Source organism: Gavialis gangeticus, unplaced genomic scaffold (genome assembly GCF_001723915.1).
Source record: "Gavialis gangeticus isolate Ggan-Ray unplaced genomic scaffold, GavGan_comp1, whole genome shotgun sequence".
Taxonomy (NCBI): Eukaryota; Metazoa; Chordata; order Crocodylia; family Gavialidae; genus Gavialis; species Gavialis gangeticus.
Window position 1 is genome coordinate 49256078 of NW_017729030.1, and position 16849 is coordinate 49272926.

Here is a 16849-nt window from a genome sequence, read left to right on the forward strand (position 1 = left end):
AAAAAGAAAAAAAAAAAAGGAAAGGAAAGATTTCATTTAGACAGATTTCAGGTTTTTGGATGGTGTTTGGCTCATAGCAAATTGATAGAAAACGTTATCTGACTTGTATTTTAAAATGAGATTTTAATAATTCATTTAATGAGAGGGAATATTCAGTTACAGAAATAATTGGTTGGCACAGCTTTTAGAACAGAATTATTTAGTTCCAGTTAGAAAGGACTGCACCTTTAATCAGGGTGCCTAATTTGATTTTTCACATGTATCTGCCGTTTGTCTGACGAGCACAGTAACAAATGAGTTCTGATTTGTACAAACTGATCAAAATGTAATCAGTGTCAATTACTATCATTGTATTTTACTTCATGTTTGTCAGTTTCTGTAATCAAAAGATGCTGAAAGTGCTTGAAGTCACAAGACATCTTGGGTAATTTGGCTATAAACGTGTGATGTTTTGGCTGTGAAATAGCCATCACTTCCTGTTCTAAAGCTCTGAGACTTAATATTAAAATTTAAAATTGCTGGGAAGTGGCAGTATGTTGTCTTGCTTCTTTTTATATTCTCAGGCACCAAAGGTAGATCCAGGGGATCTAGCTGGTCCCAACCTCCCTCCCTCCCAGCCTTTGGCTGTGTGCTATATGCACAGTGAGCTCTGGGAGCACTATGAGCTTGCCACTACTTGGTATGGGCTCTGCCTGGAGTCTCTGCTTCTCTTTGCTCTTCTCCTCCCTTCTTCCATCCCCCTCTGAATTCAGCACAACAGGGGGAGGGAGAAGCATCCAGTAGCAACGCATCTCCATAGGTCCATGCTTCTGCTTCTCATCCCATTTCCTCCTTTCCTGGCTGCTAAATTAGTGGGAGGGTGGAAAGATGACCAGCAGGTCCTGGAGTTGCTTGAAAGCAGGATCCGGGCAGACTCTCCACTGGTGAGCTCAGAGATCATATGTACACTTCCCACCAGGAGCTACCAACAACTCAGTGGCACCCTCAGGATCACAGCAAGGGACTGTAGCCACATCCCCTTCGGCTATGTGTCTCTTCACTTCTTGTGCCCATCCCCACTGCCAAAAGGGATGTGGCCACATCTCCATTGCTGCAATCCTGGATCTGCCCAGCTTGGTCATAAGTCTTCATGAGAGCTCAATTTCATCAACCCTATTTTATTAGCTTAGTAAAAACTAAACAGAAAAAAGATCACTGATATTGTGTGGAATGACAAAATTGTCAAAAAGCAAAAGCCTTTTTCTTTCTGCTGGAACACTGTAAAAAACATTCAAGAGACATGCATCTGCCTTAAATTGTAGGGACTGTTTACCAACAGAAAACTCTTGTGCTTTTTCACTTCCATCATTTCTTAATGGCAGCAAGTAGCATCATGTAGATGCTCAATGTTTTTGCACTAAAGTACCAAGGATCAAATTAGATCCTTAAAACAAATCTATTTAAAAGTATCTGATATTTTTTCTCAGCGTATTTCAATTTAATGTAACAAGGGGAAACAAATAAAATATCGCTCCTTCCCCTGCTCTCCCCAAAACTGTCACTTATTAAGATTTCCCGTGCCCTCCAAATTGATTTCGTGATCTGTGTCTCTTTGCAATTGTCTCCTTACAGAAGGCATCTTGGCTTTTCTAAATAGAGCCTGGAAATGCCAATGTCCATAAATAACTTGGAGCAGCACCATACTGTTAAGGAAAGAATGATCAGTGAAATAGTTTGAACGATGCACAAAAATAAAAGATTGGGGTACACCTCTGATGCTGAATTCAACTTCTATTTTAATGATAAAGACAACACATTTCTGAATAATCTACTTTAAATTTGATTTGTACCTGGGTTGGGTCTGACACTTGATTGCATCTTTTTAATATTGTAATATTGTTGTCTGACTTCAAACATACATATGCTGTTCCATGACTTAAACTTAGCTTAATACCAGCTTTAATATATTTGCAGATTTAGATTTTTTTTCTCCCGCCTTTGATCTCTTTGCAGATGCAAAAACCTGCAATGAAGTTGATTTGGAAAATTCTGTCGAGTGGGAAGTGAAGACGATTACTAGTGCTATGAAGCAGTACTTGAGGCAAGCTTATATTTGTTAACTATTCACACTTATATTTATTAACTATTCATAATTGAATTCTTAATTGGTGTAGCCTGGAGCTGTGTTACTGTTTTGATCATTTGCTTTTACTGTTGTTTAGACAAAAGTCCACACTGCATGTCAATCCCACATATGTATTTAAGGCACTGGGTATTTATGCCTTAGGAGGAAAAGCTTCATAATTTCATGAAGAGTGTGTTAAGATTAGTGACGCAACTTGAAGTTTAGGTGCGATAGATACCTAAATGTTTGGCTTCCCTCTTCAGAGTTGGTCATTCTTACAAAATTTGCTATTTAAAATCAGGTTAGATTGTTTGCAACCCCTTTACTTTTTTTATTTTGGTAAACCCCATGAAGGAAAGGGGGAGAAATGAATGAAAGTATTTTTAAAATGCAGAAATCTGAAATTGTTAGCATTTTGAAAATTGAAGAACTTGGCCAGCGTTTATATATTGTCATTTTTTCTCTTTTGTTTCTGAGAGAGAATCTCTGAGGTGAGGGGGGGATATAGTTTTAAGAGTGTTGGATCAGTTCTGTAACCAATCTGACTTTCTATTGAGTTATGTTTTTTGTAATTCACAGCATAAAACTTTTTATTAGCCCATTATGGTTTCATATTAGCACAGCATTGATTTTTTTTAACTTAAAACTAAATGAGTGCATGTGGAAAAAGTAAATTGCTCTTTTAAAAATGTAAGTTAGTGAAAATAAGGTTTCATCTACTGCCAGCATAGGTATCTGAAAATATGTGGGAACTCTGGAGTATTAATCTTAAGATTTTCAGTATAACATAGATCAGCGTTTCTCAACCTGTGGGTCACGACCCAAAAATGGGTCTCAACAATATATGAAAGGGTCGCAAACAGACTTTAAAAATGGATTATCCTTTAAAGGAGAAAAACGTGAGAAACCATGGCTTTTCCCTTGCAGGCTGTCAGAGTTCCAGCCTCCAAGAGGCTGCTTGGGGCCCCCCCCGCCCCATATACTGGGGGGCTGGGGGCTGGGGGCAGCGGGTTGAGAGTGAGGGGCAGTGGGTCAGGACTGGCCTTCAATGTTTACAAATAGGTCCTGGTACAAAAAAGTTGAGAACCACTGATATAGATAGATAGGAGGAAAAAACAATGTATTCACATGCGTAAGATTAAAATTGTCCACAGTATAAAATCATTTTATGTATTACAGTAATTTAAAAACCTCAGAAAGTCAGCCCAGGAAATGAGGGAGGTTTAGTCTGGTTCCCATATTGTTCTGTGATTATTTTTATGTAATAATGGTTTTTTCTTGAGGGATAAAATTTTTACTAGTAATTCTGAGTATTTAGCCTGATTTGTAAAGGGGGCCTAATTTTTCCAGTGGTGCATCTTGCAAAGTCTAGTCCCCATAATAACCTAAAGTTTAAGCACCTAAGGTTCCATATCAGCGTTGCTATTAATCTGACAAGTCACTATTAACCAATGGAGAAAATTTAAAAGAATTGCAAATAACTGTTTGTGATCACTGTATAGTTACACAGCTTTCTTGTGAATTTGTGTGTCTTGTGTACAAGAACATTAAAAAAAATCACGATCCTGCTCTTGGGATATCCCAGGAACAAAGAAGCATGTTAAGTGGATAAACCCACTAAGAGGGGGAGTTTTTTGTTTACAAATCAATTCTGTCACACTTCCTTATTTTTACAGCTTTAAAGGAAAAAAAGAAAAAGACTATAAGGGATGAGGTATACAGCATCCCTGTGATTTTTTAATTTTAAGATCTGTGTAAGGCATTTATTTGGTATTAGAGGGTTCACTTCATATGATGGAATTTAAAGTTTGTTTAGTCTTATTTTCCCTAGATTGTGAACTTAATGTCGCACCATTTCCATGTGTGCTGTAAATCATTGCAGTTTGTGAGTTGACCCTAAAAAGGGCTGTTCCCAGTGGAAAGGTAACACATAAGTATTTTTGAAGGGCTTTCCTACTCAGCAGAAATACAAATAGGAATGAACCTATGTGAACTTACTGTATTTGGTGATTCCATGTCATTTTTGTCTTACAGAAGCCTTCCAGAGCCCCTAATGACGTATGAGTTGCACGGAAAGTTCATCGTTCCTGCCAGTAAATATTTGACTCCAGTTCAAATGGAATTTTTTTTTTTTTATGATAGCACTATTGTGGTTCAGGAACAGATGCTGCAAATGCAGTTTCAGGAAAAAAATGCTTATTTCAACTAAGTAAGAAAGACATAGGTATAAAAAATAACTGGGATTTTTTTTACATGGAAGTAAGACTGTTGTATGAAAACATATATAAATATACCATAGGTGCCATAATTTGGTTCAACAGGTGGAGTAAATTTTTTAAAAGTACAGAAATCTTAAATGTATACCATATTGATAATTTCAGTTGGACAAAGTTGGCTTTGGCTTAGTACCTTTCACTGTGCATTTATTTTTATATGAAAATATAAGTTAGAACTGGAGTTGTTTTTCTTCCTGTTTGACTGGTTGTATCATAGTGAACATTTTCTATACAGCACAGTAGAACCCCCCCCTACAGTAGTACAGATTGGTTAAATTTTCACATCCTCTAGTCACAATCTATCTAATCACTTTTTTAAAAATAAGTTTAGTAGAACGCTATGCTAAAGAAAAACCATGCAAGCCCCTGGATCATAAAAGTGATGACTCCTGATTCTTGTTTTCAGTGCCATCTCCCTGTGAGGTCTGTATTCAAGCCAGCTGAAGTTTTCTCATGTATCACTAGAGAAAAAGGAACGTACAGACCAAATTAAACTGTTGCAGTTAAAGAGAAGGTAGCGCAGCAGTTATACTTCAGCTGTATGATATCTAATGTAAATAGAACTCTATGAGCAGAAATTGTATAAGAAGAAAAAAGTTTTGGCAAAATATCAAACAGATATTTCACTGATCTGCTTTCTCGCATGTGGCACTTCTAGCAATCCATGGGAAGAAAAATTAAAGTAAATTTTGAGGACAATTATTTTATTGTGTTGGCCTGCTATTATAACTGGCATCAAATAGCAGAATTCAGGTTTCTCTTCTTTAGAGTGCTTTAACACTTAGAGAAAAATAAGGTTTTTACTAGCTTTAGAGTTGTAAAACAAGAGTGTCTGTCTGCTGCTTATTTGTGGTCATTGATAAAATTAGATCTCTTGTGAAGCTCAGAAGTCATAACATTAAAAAGGAAATATTTCTACCTCAGTTGATACAGGTCTTGTGAAACAGCCATAAAATATCACTGAGGTCAATTTGTAACATTCGAGTTACTTACCTAGATAATAAGTATTTACACAATCGTGTAAGATTGGATTCAATTAATTTATTTTACCCATAGGTTATAACAATATAACAGTAGTTCTGGCATGTATTTTCTCTTCCTCCGTTTCAGTAGCACTCATGAAAAAGCTGAAGAGTTTTAGGGAAACAAGGGTCCAGGTCCTAGATCCAAATATGCTAACAGTTTAGTTGAAGAGAGATTTGAGAAGTAAAGGGGAGAAACACCCCATGTCACATGAACTTTGACTATTAAAGTTTTAAAAAACAGGTTTTCAAATTGTCTTTTTAATCTTGAGTAGAAAAGCAGAGTGTAAGGAATATTTTGAGGTTTTTTAGTAAAAGTGATTTGCATCTGTAATTTTAAATACTAACAATACTGATTGTAATTATTTAGTCAGTCTTTGTTACATACAGTTCAGTTGATGGGGGTTGGACTAGATGACCTCCTAAGGTCCCTTCCAACCCTGATTTTATATGATTCAGTAATAACACTGCACTAGAGTCAGGATTGTACAGAATTTGGCAAGATTTCTTTCCCCGGCATTACAATCTGGTGCCCCTGAATTTTGATAGGCTGATTAGGATTGCCCCTGAATTTTGATTTGCCTTCTGGTAATATTTTTTCCCTGGTGAATTATGACTAAGCGTGTTCTCTACAAATGTATTTTTAAACCTAGAAAAGGAATCATCTAATAAATAAGTATTTAGTATAAAAGTGGTTCTATCTAGGGTTACCATATGTCTGGATTTTCCTGGATATGTCCTCTTTTTGGGTCCTCTTATCTCCATCCGGGCATTTTTTTTTGTTTTAATTATGATCAAATGTCCAGGATTTTGGTCAGCTCAGCTGTGTGAGGAAGGCTGGTGCCTGCCAGCACTGGGAGAAGCTGTCCAGGCTCTGGGGCTGCAACAGGGCAGGAGAGGAGAGGCGGAGAAGGGGGGCCAGGCCCTTCGGGGCAGCAGAGAGCTGCAGGGCTGCCCAGTGGCAGAGAAGATGTCCCAAGGATCCTAGCACGTGCCTTTTTTCATCTATTTCTCTTGCAGCAGCATCCGATCACCATGGGGACTGCAACTTGTGGAGGGGGCTGGGTTGTAGACAGCAGCCCGCTGTGGGGAATAAGGGTTGCATGGGTGGGGCATCCGGGAGATAGAGGGAGCCAAGGGGCATTGACTTGGAAGAGTGGGGCGGGGGACTGTCAGGAGTGTGGGACAGGGCTGTGGGTCTGGAGTGAGGGGCTCCAGCATGGCCCAGGGGAGCAGGGGACTGTGCATTTGGAATGAGGGGCACCGGCAAGGCCAGGGGTCTCCAGGTCTGGGGTGAGTTGCAGCAGCAGGGTTGGGGGCGGCTGTGGCTTGGGAGTGAGGGGCAACGGAATGGGCAAGGCCAAGGCACTGACATATCGCTGCCCCTCACAATCATATACCACCCCCTCCCCACCCCCACCCCTCCAGGGCATGCAACAGATGTCCTCTTTTTTGGAATTGGAAATATGGTAACCCTAGTTCTATCACAGCTAGGGTTCTACTAGTGTCAGAACTTCCTGTTTCATATTATTTCCTATGGCTCCTCATGCTTTTCTGTATTGTTTCTTACCTTCGGTACTTTCTGACACAAAGGGAGGTCTTATAGGCATCTTACGGCTAGTCATTCTTTAAACTTGATTGTTCTGTTCTATCAAGTTAGGAAAAATAGAAAGAAGCTGATTTACTTTTCAGCTTTTTAGAACCCTGCTCTCATCTATTTAATATATAAGCCTATGTAGCCAAAATTATTTCTTCCCTTGGCTATCCTCAAGGAATCCATTTGTTGTTTACACTCAGATTTACTAACTAACTATACCCAGTAAAGGACATAGCGGATGCCAAGAATCCTTTATGTTGGTAATCTAACTCAGCAGTGCAACCCAACTAGGATTGTTTTTTCTTTTTAGTTGTTATCACTTTGGAGCCTGTTAGTCCCCCTTGAATGTTATCCTGTGCAGTTGCTGATGCAGGGCGTTTAGACGCAGTGTCACCAGTTGTCTAGCACTTACAAAACTAGATGTCAATGATGATGATAATTAATAAATGATGCTAAAATGATAAGGAAGTTGTCTTTCACACCTGGCTCTTACAATGAGAGGCTTTACCAGCAACACTATTTCTTACCTTGCAGTATGTTTCTAAGCAGATGAGGACAGCAGAAGAATAACTACATCTGCCAGTTTCTAAATATAGATGAGCAGAGAAAAGCTTCCTTTTGCAGGTGGATTGACAGTCATTTTACAGATAAGCAACAAGCAGGATTACTTGAAAACAAAGCACATATGTTCAGTTTTACTGTATTAAGAGGTGTTTAGTGCTGAAGCAAGCTGTCCTAGGATGCTTTGGTTGTTGGGATGGGGAAAAAGACCTTTGTTTCTTATTTTCAGATGAAGTTACTTATTCCTGTTGTTTTCATATAGAAAGTGGCAGTCCGGAGTCCCGAGTGAGTGCCATACACTTCTTGGTTCATAAACTGCCTGAGAAAAACAAAGAGATGCTTGACATTTTGGTGAAACACTTAGCAAAGTAAGCACCCCAAGTTCATTTTATTACTTTTCAGAGAAGTTACCCCAATATGGCCCCTCTCCCATCACTTTGAGAGATCTGCTGTGGACCAAATTAATTGTAGTTGGAGCCAAGGCAGGTCATGACACTGTCATGTACAATACCAAGAACAAACCTGCAAAAGCAGATGAGAAGTTTGATTCTCACTGTGTGTGTTTTGGAGAAGAGGGCAGAAATCTAATCTCTTAATGAAGCCATATAAGCATTTACTTAGTGACATTGCCAGCAATTGAATGTTTGATTGAAGTGAGAAAAGGAACACTATACTTTCTCTCTGTAAATTCTGGCAAAGAGAATAGTGGAGATCTGTTAGCAAATTTAGGTTGGTTTCACACCCAAGTCCAAGGCTAAAAGCATTGTGCATGTATAAGTTCAATGAGCGACAGCTTTTGTTTCTTAAAATACTGATAGAAAATGGCTTTTCCTATTTTCCAGAATTCAGTATGCTTTTATATGAAGAACCTTTGCACAAAATAAACTTCTAAAACATGGGCTAAGGAAATGTAGTGTTTACATTTGTAAAGTATACTGCATTTTCTAGGAGTAATGGAAACTTTTCATAATTTAATTCCTGTTTTTAACTTCAAATCTTTTTGAAAAGTGTTTCAAGTAATGCCAAGAAGAATCTAATGACTGTAGCAAATTTAGGAGTGGTATTTGGACCAACCTTAATGAGGCCGCAGGAAGAAACCGTGGCAGCCATCATGGACCTAAAGTTTCAGAATATTGTGGTGGAAATCCTTATAGAAAACCATGAGAAGGTAAGACTGTATGTGTGTGTACACTTAATATTTAGACTTTATTTGTAAGCATGCAAATGTAAATACAAGTGTACAAGTAAGCATACAAGTGTAGCATGAATTAACTCTTGCATTTTATGGAAGTGTGTTCATTCTTACATTTTGCATATGTACATATGCCTGCGCTTAGCTACCTTTTGTGTATATTTAAATTGACATATCAACAGGCACATTCATTAATTTAGATGTACAGTTATTCAGTTTATCCATACCTTAGTGCTAGCTGTGCAAAAGAGGGTTTTTATGCAAGGTAAATGGGCTCTTTTGATCCAGTGGACACGATATGAAACTGGGAAAGAGCCTGCTTTCTTTTTTCACCTTTGACACTAATTTTGTGACATCTCGGTCAAAGCACTTAATCTTTTTGCGCTTTTGTTCCCCCCTAGAGCTCATACAATAAAATATCATAATGTACAATGGACTTTACAGGTAAAAGTACTGGGTGAAAGCTAAGCATTAAGAATATTTCTTTAAAAGTTTGGCTGTGAGTTTTATTTTCAAGTCTTTGATCCCAAGCATCACAGTGGTTACAATGGAAATTGCTGATGCTGCACTACATCATTGTAGTTTAAACACACCAGGGGGCCTTGCTTGACTCTGCTGGGCTCTTATGTGTTTTGTTCTTTTTAGATTGTAATGATTGGGAGAAAAGGAGAAAAGCAAAAGCTCGGAAAGCCATTAGCTTGTTTTGACAACACAAGCTGTCATACTAGATCAGGCAGAACTCAAGCAAATGATCTTGCCCTCTCCTCTCACACTCTTCAAGCAGTGAAAGTTGTTACTTTTAATGTCAGTATTGTTACAATTGCAGATCTGAGATAGCAGCCAAAGCTGAATGGGTAAAAGTTTGCACCTTTCAGAACACTTGGTTTTAGTTTCTGCAAGTGAAAGCATCAGCCTCAGTTCATGTTACTTGGTGGGGGAAAGGAGGAGAGAATTTTTTTGTTTTTTTAAGGAAAGCTTAGATTATGGATATTAAGAATTGTGGGGGGGAGGGAAGATAGTCCAACCTATTGGCAATTGTAAGTGAAATCTGGAGCCCTGAGCAGTTTGGTTTCTTCTTAGTTCCAAAGCCACCCTACAGTTTTCCATGCTGAGTACAACACCAGTTTGGCTGCTTATTTTTACTTAAAAGCAGGACAACAATTTCATATTTGAAACATTAGTTACAGTGTTTTTTTTCTTGTTCTTGAAGAAACTGTAGAAGAGAAGTATGGAAAGTACATCAAAATGATGTTGCATCAGCTTCCACAGTTCAGTTTTTATGACTCTTTTCAGATCCAATAGGCTAAAATTTGTATTTTTGCCTAAAAGGTCTTCGGTTTCTGCAGTTACCCATCTTGCCAAGGGTTTGCCTATTCCACTGACCTTTTTCTGCCACTTACAGATGGCTGCTGTCCAAACTGTCAGGGAGCTTGGGTATAACAGGTAGGTGGACTCCAAGTATTATAGCCATATAGATGTGGGAGTGTTGCAGCAGTTGTGGACAGACTAAGCAAGCTTCCTTTAAAAAATTACTTTTTCTTTCCCTGACTCCCAGCAAGAAGTTGGCAGTATATGCGAACCAGTTTAGCAGCAGTCAGGTGTTTGATTTTGCACAGTCATTTTTTGTTGTTTTGAACATCTCCATCAGACTGTCAAAAGATACTTTATATTATTTTTTAGTTTATTTATAGCCCTGTTGAAATCTCAAGAAACAGTCTAACAGCTGTGGGTATAATCCTGGCCTTTTACATACTTCTTTCAGACTGAAATCTGCCTCCTTGCTAGTGATTAGCAGCTGTTCCTTAAGAGAAGCTGAAATTGGCCTTGAGGTAGTGCTGTGGGGTCAAGACTGAGGGGCTTGGACAGAAGTCTGAAGTAACATTTTCCTGGCATCTGCCTGCACAATGGCTGGCTCTAGCATACTACTCAGGAAAAGCTGTTTTTTACAGTAGCATCAGGTCCAATTAAATAGTCAAAAATAAGACCAGAGTTTCTGAAATGGATATTGAATCAGTTGGTTTCCTTCTCCTGTACTCCAAATACTAATCTGCTCAGTAAGTTTTAACTTATGAACATTGGTAAAACTGGAGCACATTATTTATGATGCCATCATGCTGTCATTAGACATCATTAGTGTTCACTAAGTACTGCTGTTGAAGAATCTCCACAATCCATTTCTAGTAAGAGAAATAGTTAATTAGGTTGCTAGCTTTGAAGTACTGGTCCAGTAACTCAAGCATTGTCACTTGACTGAGTCCTAATTAGAGAACGTTTATGTAGTTTGCGCGGTGAAAACTGGCTCTGGGGCTTGCCCTGGGATAAGAATATGTTGCTTAATGCAGAAGCTATTTGCTTAATGCAGAAGCTATTTGCTGATAAGTACACTTATTTTCTGCTTGCTACAAACTACTTGGTGCCACATTCACCTTATTTACAGACTTTTATATGTATTTCCAACTGGTGGTGGCAAGCCAATTACAGTAGCTTTGTAGTACTGGCTGTAGAAGAAAATTAGACTGGTATTGAAATTTTGGAAACAGTGATTGCTGCAGGTAAAAAAAAACAACCCTGAGATATCAGTACCCGACATTAGAATTAAACAAAGACTGAGGATGCAAGGGGACAGATAAGGATTAAGGGAATATCAGTTCAATATTTGTAGTTGTCCAATGTAGATAGGTATAACTGGTGGCTTCTATCTCTGATCCACTGGTGTCTGCTCCAGCTGGAAGGGGAAGTTGCAGAAGCAGCCAAACTAGTGACTGTTGCTCTGAATAACACAGGGGTAAATGGGGAAAGGTTTGCCTGAATACTATTTCATCAAATAAGGAACTATATATCAAAGAAGCTACTTCCCTTTCAGGGGAGCCAGACACCAGGCCATGCGGCCTAGGGGAAAAACTCAAGAAAGTTTCTATCCAGTAGGGGTAGCTATAGAAGCAACCAGAGCCAGGGACCTTCAGACACTGAGTCATTTCTGCAGAACTAATGTGACTTCCTTTGCCTGTGTTGATGGGCTGTTTGCTCCAATTCTTCTTTCCCTCAACTTTCGGGTCTCTTCACCTTAGCTTTTCTTTACATTTTAGCCTTCATAGGCTCTTCTATCCTGCCCTGCTTAATTCTCACTTCAATGTCCTATGTCCCTTTTATTTCCTCTCTGTTGAGCTTATCCCAGGGGTAGGCAATTATTTGAGCTGGAGGGCCAATTAGGGAGTTTTTGATGAGTTGTTGTGGGCCAGGGCAGCACCCTCCTACCCCCCTGCCATGTTGGGTCATTCCCTCCTCTTCCATCTGTCTGCAACAGCTCACCAGAACTCCCTAAGTGGCTCTGCCCTGTGTGCAGCCACACTGATGGGATGGGGATGTGGGCAGACAGGGAACAGCATCACAGGCTGGTCGGGCCAAGATCAGGATTGCAGTGTTGACAGCATGGGCCCAGGGCGGAGCCGCAATCTGCTCCCCATGCATCCCTCCCCGTGGAATCGGTATCCATCGCAGGGATGTTCAGGCAGCGGATCATGGCTCTGTCCTGTCCCAGTTTCAGCTCTGGCTCCAGCCCCACTCACTCATGCCAGTCCTGGATGCTGTTCCTTGCCTCCATGGGTCTCAGACTGGTCCCCACAGAGACCCTGCCTGCCTGCGCTCTCCACTACTCCCAGTGGTGGGTGCAGGGCACATGGGCCAGGATGCCCGGGCAACAGGACTGGGTTTAGTGGTGTCAGTGGAGACTTGCAGTGGCAACTGAAAGGAGCTGTCACTGTGGGGGAGCAAGTTTGGTTGCTGCGCCGCCCCAGTCCCTCTGCATGCCTGGGGGCGGTGGGACTGGCTGCATGCACCATGGCCTGGGCTGCCCCAAAGCTGAGCTGGGTGGAGCTGAGGGATCCACCATGGGCCAGACAAAATCCCTTGGCAGGCCGGATCTGGCCCACGGGCTGTATTTTGCCCATCCCTGGGTTATCCGTTTCTAACAAAACCCATGTTCTAAAATAGAGGAGCTAACAAGACATTTTCTGCCACCATGTTTGTTTTGCTTGGGTGTTATATCCCTTCCTCCCTCTCATCCCATTTCTGTCCATCTTACGTGGTGAGCACTCTAGGGAAGGGGTTCTATACTCTGTTTGCACGGTGCAACAAGGCACCATTCTTTCTTGGCCCGGAGGCAACACTGTATTAACTGATTTAACAATAATCAACTTTGGATGAAAAAGGCCTTGACTTCTCTTCTTTTCCTTTCCTGTGGCACTAAAGACTTTTATTAAGCTTCTTTTTCCAGGAGCTGCTGAAGCCAGGAATTCTTGGCAGAGTAGTGCTAGTGGTCTAAGCTCTAAAATGCTACAGGGATGAAGTGGACTGTGTTCTTATCAGTGTATTATGTTGGTTTTTCATTGGTAAAAGTAAGTCCTTTAAACTGAGATGCTGCTTTTGAAGATGTTACTTATTTATCGGTATTCTGAACTTCCATTTAAAAAAAAAAAGCCATGAAAAAGGTGGAAAAAAAGAAAATATGACAAAACTAAATGGGCTAGAAGATGGGGTTAGGAGAGGAGGGAGAAAACTTTTGAATAAGAATAGTCTCAGTGGGAATTGAATGGACAAGTCTGCTTGCGGGGGAGGAAAGATGAGCAGGAAGGAATGGCAAAAACAGAAGAAAATGAAAATTACAAAGGAAGAAACTTGAGAAGAGGGAACAAAGGGGCCAGACAAGAATCCCTTCAGGAAAGGAGGAAACCAGAGTCTGCGAAGGAAAGAGAACAGAAAGGAAGAAAGGAAAATGAAAGACCCCCACCAGAGAATTCAGAAAGCTTAAACCTATAGGCAAAAAACGTTCCTTTTTACAAGCTGTGCTAATTGCTGTCGGAAGAGTGAAGAATGTGTTCATCCATTTTGCTTGTTCAATTTTATAAATGCTACGGGTAATTAATTAGTTTTCATGTAGCTTAGTTAGAATGTATATTTGAGTTATGTGCTGTTCTAGCTTGTTCATATGGGGAACTCATTAAGGTATACGTATTTTAATTTATTTTCATCGTTTTGTTTTAAAGAAGACATCGCAGTACTCTTTTCAAGTCTAAAACCCAGTTTTAGCACAAGGAATAGTATTTTAATATTTTTCTGTTAAACCAATAGCTGCTTCGTGTAATAATACTTAGTACTCCTTTGTCGTAAAAGTGCTTTTCAGAAACCAGTCTCACAATATTCATGAGACAGGTAGGAAGTATTTCCTTCTTGCAGATGATGAAGACTGCTGCCTGAGCCAGGTGTGGCTACACAGGCAGCATTCTTTGTGATATTTTAGTGTTTGCTGAAGGGGCACCACTCCTGCACCCTTGAGTGGCAGGGTGAGAGAGCTGTCTCCTAAGACAAAGCTTTTACTTCCTCATCAACCTCGCAAATGAAAAACAGCAAAACCTCAAGTCAGTGGTGGAGGGGTAGGGCTGCATGGAAACTCAACCTGTATCAATGACAGGAAACAGCATTATTGCACCATCCTATTCTTGATGGCAGAAGAAGTATCAGTAAATCAGTACAAAATCAGTAAAGACAATGTGTGACATGGCCTATGGAGAATGCCTTTCAAAGCTCATAGCCTATTTTTTATAACATAGTTTATAAAGAAACATGTAGTTTTCAGTCCAGTGAAGCATTTAAATATGAGCTTAAAGTTTAAACGTGTGGTTGGTGACATTGGTGGGAGTAACGATGAAGTTGTTTGTTTCAGGGCTATGAACAATAGCAGCAGCAAGAACAAAAAACAATGTACTGTGATGGCAGTGCTCTACTCCTTTTAAGAGGTGGTTAGGTTTTTAAGCTGTTTCTATCTACTGTGGAGTTGGTTCTGAAAAGTTAGCAGTTGGGCAAAGGGGCCATGGTGAGCCACAGGAGATTCTCATGAAGTCACAGATCTCTTTCCCCCTTGCCAAAAACGTTTTTAATGTTTTCCTTTTCAGTAAATCTTGGAGTAACTTATACATAGCAGGAGAACTGCATACTGATGATCAGTGTATTGCAGTATGAGAAAAAGAAAATGTATAGCACCAATCCCTTCAGATTCTAGGGACTGAAAGCAGCTTGCCAAAACATTGCAGTAAAAATATTTTGGTGTGCACGGGCATTGCAGCGAAGCACATGATTCTCCGTTCCATCTTTTTCACATGCAGTGCATTACTTTGGTATACTTCCCCCCGTTTAATGCACAGTTTTCAAGCAGAGTAAACCTTCGTTCTCTGATTTTAACTAAGTGCAGCGCTGACAAAATTTCTAAGCAGGCAAACAGACATGAGGATGAGAAATGGAATTCTGATGATAAATACTATCTTTAGGGCTGGGTTGCTGGCCCTGTCAAAAGTATTGCACTTACATGTGTTTAGCTTCAGGAAATCACAGTGGAGAATCCCAGAGGAATGTTTACTGCTTCAAGTCAAGGAATATGATGTAAAACATTCTATGAGAGAGACGTGATTGTGGTGGTAGTCCAGATATAAAGAGTACAGCCTCAGATTATCCTCTACTTCAGCTTCCCTTTTTGAAGGGAAACACTAAAGGAAACACAGAATTTATAGACAAGCAAAATAAACTCCAGCTTGTTGCTTTCTGCTGGCTAAGTGTATCCAAGCTACATCCTGTCCAGTTTTGGCAGCTAGAGAGCACTGGGTATTAGCCCATAATCTGGTTTTCATTCATTGTGAATTCTTCCAGGTTTTTGCCATATTGAGGACATCTTGCAAATCAAGCTAGGTGTTCATTTAATTTAAGAAACCAAATATTTCAAGCAATCAAAGTGGAGCATTGCCAGTTCAGTTGTGGTCATGCCTTTTGGCACTGCTTATCTATTTGTGCCCCATTTTGATAAATGTTGCCCATACAACTGGAAACAGTGGTCCGCGCTTCAGAGCCCTGACAGTCTAAGAAAAGGGCCAGGAGGTGAATATAAAAGCAGCCTGGAAGAACATGAGATCTGTTAGGAAGGAGATATACAGTTGCGGTGAAACCATAAATTCAACTAACAATACAAATCATTATTGTAACATCAGAGTACTTCCTGGAGGAAAAATAAATTTCCAGGCTAATTCCGTACTGTTGTTTACCGTTCTTTTGTAGTGTAGAATATTACACCTTTCCGAAGGATCCGACTCTACACCATTTTCCCCATGTTTTATACAGCTAGCACATTGATTCAAAGTCAAAAGCAGCTCGCATCATTAATATAAAATTTTGCACAGATTGAATACATTCTCATCACCAAAGGCAAAATGGGATATTACCTAATCAGGCATGGTTGCGGTCTGTTCAGTTTGGTGAACAGCTATTCTTTGGTTAAACCTTAGCTTACTTTAGTAACACAGCCTTTTATCTTTGCAGCTGCAGTTTATTCTTTTTGAAGAGATATGCACATATTCTGTTCCCGAACTCCCTGTTTGCATTTTGGTAACTATATATGTATGCCGTATTTAAGATAGCTATAAAATAGGATTAACTAACATCCCTTCTTGTTTAAAAGCATTTGTATTCCTTTTAAATCTCTTGTAAGATGTCCAAAGCCTGCTATCCATGGCTCTGCTTTAAAGAAAGGCATTCCTTTTTTAATTCTCCTTCATGCAGGTTAGGGTAGGTAACTACTGTAATAAGAGAAGGTGGATTTGCTATTTCTGCTCACACCATGAAGAGAAGTGTGGATATTTCAATCCTGGCATATGCGTTGTTAACTCTCTCTTCCAGTCTTCAGAAAACAGCAACAAAATGTACTGGCTGATACCTGTTCGTTATTTGCTACCAGGAGCATTCTTGCTATGAATTGTTAAAATGTGGAATGAGATCAGGATACAGAGGAAGTTGCAGTCTTTGTACCAGGATTGCTACTTTTAGAAAAGGCTGAGTCAACACACCCATAACTTGCAAGCGATTAAAGGATATGTTTTAACCTTGATTTTATTTCCCCTCTTTTTTAACCCTTTCACAACTGACTTTCCAACCATAATCTTGTTTTAGAGAACCTACCTACCTATTACAGTGCTTGAGAATATTGATGTGAGCCACAAGGTCCAGAGCAAAGAACTCCAAATGAATGGTCTAAGAGAATATGGATGCATCAGATATGAG

General features: G+C 39.8%; 1 protein-coding gene across 2 annotated transcripts in view; it reads left to right on the forward strand.

The window, feature by feature from the left end:
* The window catches only part of ARHGAP10 (Rho GTPase activating protein 10), a 246540-nt gene that overhangs the window by 138633 nt on the left and 91058 nt on the right, over positions 1-16849 (forward strand). For both annotated transcript variants that reach the window (XM_019522175.1, XM_019522176.1), the window contains exons 15-18: positions 1993-2080; positions 4139-4197; positions 7823-7928; positions 8569-8728. In XM_019522175.1, coding sequence (XP_019377720.1) covers positions 1993-2080; positions 4139-4197; positions 7823-7928; positions 8569-8728 — 413 coding nt within the window. The remainder of the gene's footprint in view (positions 1-1992; positions 2081-4138; positions 4198-7822; positions 7929-8568; positions 8729-16849) is intronic.